Below are 5,391 nucleotides of genomic sequence, written 5' to 3'. Positions count from 1 at the left end.
TACAAATTTTGGTTCCAAATATCATTTACATCGGAATAAAAACATAAGGTATGGAATCAAAATTTGCATACCTGCTTGAACCACAGAGTTACTGTAAAACCAAGTGTTAAGACCCTATTAATTGCCTCTTACGATCATACAAGGGTAAAGCAGTGGTTTCAACTCTTTTCATACACAAATTGCCCCAGAACCACATGGGGCGCTCCCTTCTATGTGATAAATGCTTGTACGATGACTTCAAATCAGAAAACCCTTATTTTTGGGAACAATTTGCAGCATTTTTAAAAGTTTCGACTCACGGCTGTTTCTCTTTACCCTGTCGCACATGTGTCCATTCATAATGATACAATTCTGTACGCTTTTGCCAGATGCTTATTGGACTATATATCAAGTTATTTGTTATTTATAACGGTCCAATGATATACTAATGTATAGTTGTGCCAGCTCCTTTATTGTATATGTTATATATATATATATACAACGGAAGAATGGACAAAGCGACATCTAAATGTCGTGTCTCGCAATACACACATCGACATTTTCCGTAGAGTATAGAAAGAAATGCTATATAGCTAAATTTATTCAAGTTCTTCTTAAAGAGCATGAAGCTTGAAGTTAGTATCAAATAACTCGAAAATAATTTGAGTCACATATTATGCATTCGATACTAAACATTCACATCGTATACCGACATACACAGAGATATATAATATGGTGGTGCATTCAAAGTGGTTATTTCAAGTTAACAAAAACATACACACATGCAATTCATGGTTATATGTGTTTAAGATTCTTTATTCCGTTAGATATTCTAATTGAGAAAAACTGTAATATTATTGTTTAAATTGCATTGGCCACCTCTATACTTAAAATATTCAGCATATTAAGTATAGCTTGAAAGGAGAACTTTCACTGTAAAAATGATATCCAGTTAAAGGCATTTTATTACCAAATGCCATATTTTGCAATCATAACCGTTACTACACAGCATCTGTGGGGCAAATTTATTTCAAATAACCCGGGGCATGCCAGGCACGTCAGCGGCAAGAAAAAAAAAACAATCGCCGGTTTATTAATAAACTAACGCTTCGGCGTACGCCGGGCACTTGAACTGCAAATAAAATCTCCAATAAATTTCAAATTCGTTATCTTTTTCTATTGTGGCCTGTTCCAAAAAAGTTAGGAAAATCTCTCATTTATAGTAATGTCGCAGCAGTTACAAATATAGATGAAAACGAAAACGTGTGTTAATCTTCAAATAATTATCGCTTGTCGCTGGAAAAAAATGTGATAACGTCGCGTCACATTGCTTGTTTTGCTGTATATATTTTCAACGTCAATAAAGTATTTGGAAATTATTACTTCTATTTTCACTGTTCTATTCCGTTTAGAAATATATTGCGTAATCATTTTTGCAAGAAAAAATATATCCGCTACTGCAAAAGTTGCACTTGTATGCTTTGATTGATTTTGTTCAGAATCTTTATTTACTTCAACACTTCGTGTTTGTTTATCTTTAAAGCATCTTCAACCATCAAATCAAGTAAGATTTCCAGACAAATCTTAGTGGAAGCAAAGGACGCGGTAGCACTTGCAACGTGTCCGAATCCAGTCCAGACATATTTCAGTAAGGAAGCTGTAAAACCAGCTGTCTTGGCAATTCCAATATTTCTGAAGTGTTTATTAGTGAGCAGATTTACAATATGTATAATAGGTGTCTGAAGGTCTAATTTGCCCGTCATTTCATCCACGGACATTCCTAATTGTTTAGCATACCTAAGCAATGACTTTTCGTCAAGACCAAACTGTGTCCGGTAAAATTGTATCTGTTCCTCAAGAATTTTAAGATGTTAAACTAAATCTTCACCAGGCGTATCGACGAATAATCCAATTCCTGAATACATTAACGCAGTCATAAGAATTTGTTTAGACAAAACTTCCTTTTTAGTTAAAATGATTTGTTCAGAAAGTTGGTTGACTGACAGTATCAAGGCTTCTCTTTTCATTTGAGGAGCATCAACTATTAGACGGCGAGAGAATAAACTAAATTCATACTTGTTAGTGTCATAGTTGTCAACAAGAAACAATGGTATTTGTTCACCACTTCCTATCACGTTTTCCAAATTTTTCATGCAGTCTGCTCGTATTTTATTTATCACATCCATTTCATTATGTTTCTTACAACTTCGTCTGTTGTTTGCAATCGACACATCGATTTTACTACGAACAAAATAAAATCTTTTCTGTTTTTGCTTCATGTTTTCTGCCAACCATAAATCGTTCTCCGTAAATCTTTCTGCAGATAGTATAATGAAATAGTCAAACTTATCAACACCAATTTTTGCAAGGTATGTGTCTTGAAGGAAGTTTGGTGTACCGACACCTGGTAAATCCCAGAAAATAAGCTTTTCATTGTTAGGGTGCTTGTAAGGGGTTACTTTCTTCGTTGTCTCGATTTCATCAACGTCGGCTGCTCCTTCATCTTCACGCGAATGTCCAAGTACTGCGTTTATAAAACTGGATTTACCTACACCAGAATTTCCGGTTACACCGATATTTATTACTTCGTTTTTCCAACTGTCCATGATTTCAGTTATCCGTGTCTTTACGGCAGGAGTGCCACCGTCTTCAAATGCTTGTTTTAAGGAATCAGCAATGAAGGGCGGAATACTGTCTTGTTCATTCGATTCTTAAATAATATACAAACGTTATATAACAATGAATTACAGAATTTAACTTATTTCGTAACAGGTGTGATTACATTTCTTTCAAGATTCTGGACACTGATATTGATTTTCAAGTTTATATAAATACATAAAACTGAAACTGCAATTTATTCAAATTTCTTATTTTCACAATGGAACTTTTCTCTCCTGAACTGTGTAAATAATTAAAAATATGTATAAATATATCTAGAAATTTTTTCAAGCGTTTGTGGCTTTAACGGCTAACTTTACAAACGAAGATTGCCCTATGTAAATGGTTTTCTTAATTCAAATGTATTCGAGTAATTCGTATGAAATTGCTTCTTCTTAAAATATTCTCACCGGGTGGAAATTTCGAAAAATGAGCATAGAGACGACTGTCTATCATTCATAGACAAATATAAAACATATATATACCTGCAAAGTTAGAGCACAAGCTTATTGCCATTACGAGAAAGTAAAATCGACCGTGTGACGTCATTATCACTGTACTGTGTAGCGGGCGACCTAAAGTAGAAACATAGACAAATCAAAAGCAGTATCTGTTACAATAAACATGATATAAGGATGTAAAAGTACTTCTGTAAGGGAATAATGTGTAAGTACAAACACTCTAAATGCTCGTTCCGTTCGAGGAAAAAGGCCAAAGAAAACCGTTCAGATTAAGGCTATTTTCTTATCAAATTACATATGAAATGTATCCCAAAATAACAATTATTATAATAACAAAATAGATACGAAAAGAGTTTTAGAAGGCAATACTACTTTGGGAGAATATGAAGATAATTGAAACATATGTAATAAGAAAATAAAAGGAAACAATATATTCAGGTATTAGTAATTGCCAGTGAATAAAAGGATATATGTAAATATGATAAAAAAACAACAACAACACATTTATCACGCAAACATTTTGTAACCCTACAGATTTTGTTTTTGTATTCAGTATTCAACTCGCATCGGATACACAACCAAAACAAACGATAGTGTGGTTAATTTGCTTTAGTCGTGACGTAATCTGTCTCGCCATAAATGATGTAATAATGACGCCTTTACGTTATATACGTCACCCAACCACCGTTTAAAAGTAGTGTTTAATTTCATTTGCCTAAAGTTTTGTCAATTTTTCCCTGAGATGATACTGGAATTGGCTGGAGGAAAAGGTAATTACAATGATAACTTGATTCAGTCCACGTTGATTTTATCAGGCCAGATCATACTCGACAATTCCTTATCTATTTATATATCTACTTTACAACATAACACTTGTATTTACAAATATATACAAGTGACAAAAGGCTAAACACAATTTACGTTTTATTCTCCTTTTAAATCCAATCTAGTTTAATGACTGTGTCCGGGCTGTTTATATTCAGACACCGGTTCTATAACTTGTTCAAATAATTGTAGCAGGCGAGTTTCATCGATTCTATGTAATGACCTTAAAAAGTGTTAGATTCCTATTAGAAATGAATGTTTTATCAATTTATGGAACTTTGTAATTTTCCTCTTTTATTATGAAAATGTTGAAAAGGTGGACTATTTGATTTGATTTTAATATAATCTCTAGTTTTACATTTGCATTTGACGGATACATGTACTGATATATCTCAATAATCGTAACCAAACTATAAGTTTTAAAATAGTGTGTAGCTTCCTAATTCATTGATTTTAAATTTATCCTGTTAGCGCAGACAATATAGGTAAAGGGAGGTAATATTAAGTTTACAAACTTGCATTTAAAATGAATTTTGGCTAGATATATTTTTGTAATAATGTTAATCCTTGACATATATATTACAAAGTTCTTATAATCAAATCATTCTTTAGGCTAAGTATGTTTATTAAATCTACACATATGCTAAAATAACTGTTGGGCAACCAGGGTAGGGAAGTTAAATACTAAAAATACTCTCACCTTAAATCGCACATGTATTAAACATTCAGTGAACGTAAATCGGCGTAAATGATCACTTTCACCCAATCCATTACTCCATCGAAGTCTAATTAACCACCTTTAAATATAACTGAATTAAATTTCTTTTCTGATTTTAAAAACATGTCCTTTTATCAAACTTAAATGTTGTCCGGGTATATTTCATGTCCTGTATTATATTGTAGGGAACGGAGCTAGATAAGGTTTAATTTCCTGTATCTTACCAGAATGAACGGGGGAAGGTATATCTACTCTCCAGCACCCTAAATGGTATTGATCGGCGCTGGATAATTTTTAATCATTATATAGTTTCATAATGTAGTGAAGGGAGTTGTCTAGCATCAGAAATTAGTGTACGGAGCTAGATAATGTGTTAGGTCTAGAATAATATAACAGTGAACGGAGCTCTATAATGTCTAACATCCAGTATAAAAATTTAATGAACGGAGCCAGATAATTATTTCCTGTATTTTATTGAAGTGAATGGGTTTAGATACTATCCTATCCCCAGTACCATTATGAATTGACAGTAGCTGGACAATGTCTAATGTTCAGTATCATATTGCAGTAAACGGAACTAGATAATATCTAATGTCTAGTATCGTATGGTTGTAAACGCATCTAGATTATGTCTAATGTCCAAAATCATACTGTAGTGAATGGACCTAGACAATATCTATTTTCCAATATCTTTTTGTAGTGACAGAATCTAGATAACGATTATATATAATGTCCAGTATCAGTTGGTTG

The 5,391-nt window shown here is 32.9% G+C and overlaps 1 protein-coding gene across 1 annotated transcript; it reads right to left on the bottom strand.

Moving 5' to 3' along the window:
* Positions 1 to 767: 767 nt before the first annotated feature.
* LOC123531944 (T-cell-specific guanine nucleotide triphosphate-binding protein 2-like) lies at positions 768 to 5,025 on the bottom strand. The gene is made up of 3 exons (XM_045313255.2): positions 4,624 to 5,025; positions 3,123 to 3,212; positions 768 to 2,689 (listed from the first exon to the last, which is right to left on the bottom strand). Exons 2-3 carry the CDS (start codon positions 3,184 to 3,186, stop codon positions 1,851 to 1,853), a joined length of 903 nt encoding a protein of 300 aa, XP_045169190.2. The 5' UTR covers positions 3,187 to 3,212; positions 4,624 to 5,025; the 3' UTR covers positions 768 to 1,850.
* Positions 5,026 to 5,391: the final 366 nt, after the last annotated feature.

This window comes from Mercenaria mercenaria, chromosome 11, assembly GCF_021730395.1.
Source record: "Mercenaria mercenaria strain notata chromosome 11, MADL_Memer_1, whole genome shotgun sequence".
Classification (NCBI taxonomy): Eukaryota; Metazoa; Mollusca; class Bivalvia; order Venerida; family Veneridae; genus Mercenaria; species Mercenaria mercenaria.
The sequence above is the reverse complement of the archived record's forward strand: the minus strand, read 5'-3'. Positions and strand labels throughout refer to the sequence as shown.

Bases quoted from the DNA above. Each gene is read 5' to 3' on its own strand.
- LOC123531944 (XM_045313255.2), bottom strand. From the start codon at position 3,186: ATGACGTCACACGGTCGATTTTACTTTCTCGTAATGGCAATAAGCTTG. The intron at 2,690-3,122 runs GTATATATATGT...ATATTATTTAAG, and splicing joins CTTGTGCTCTAACTTTGCAG to AATCGAATGAACAAGACAGT.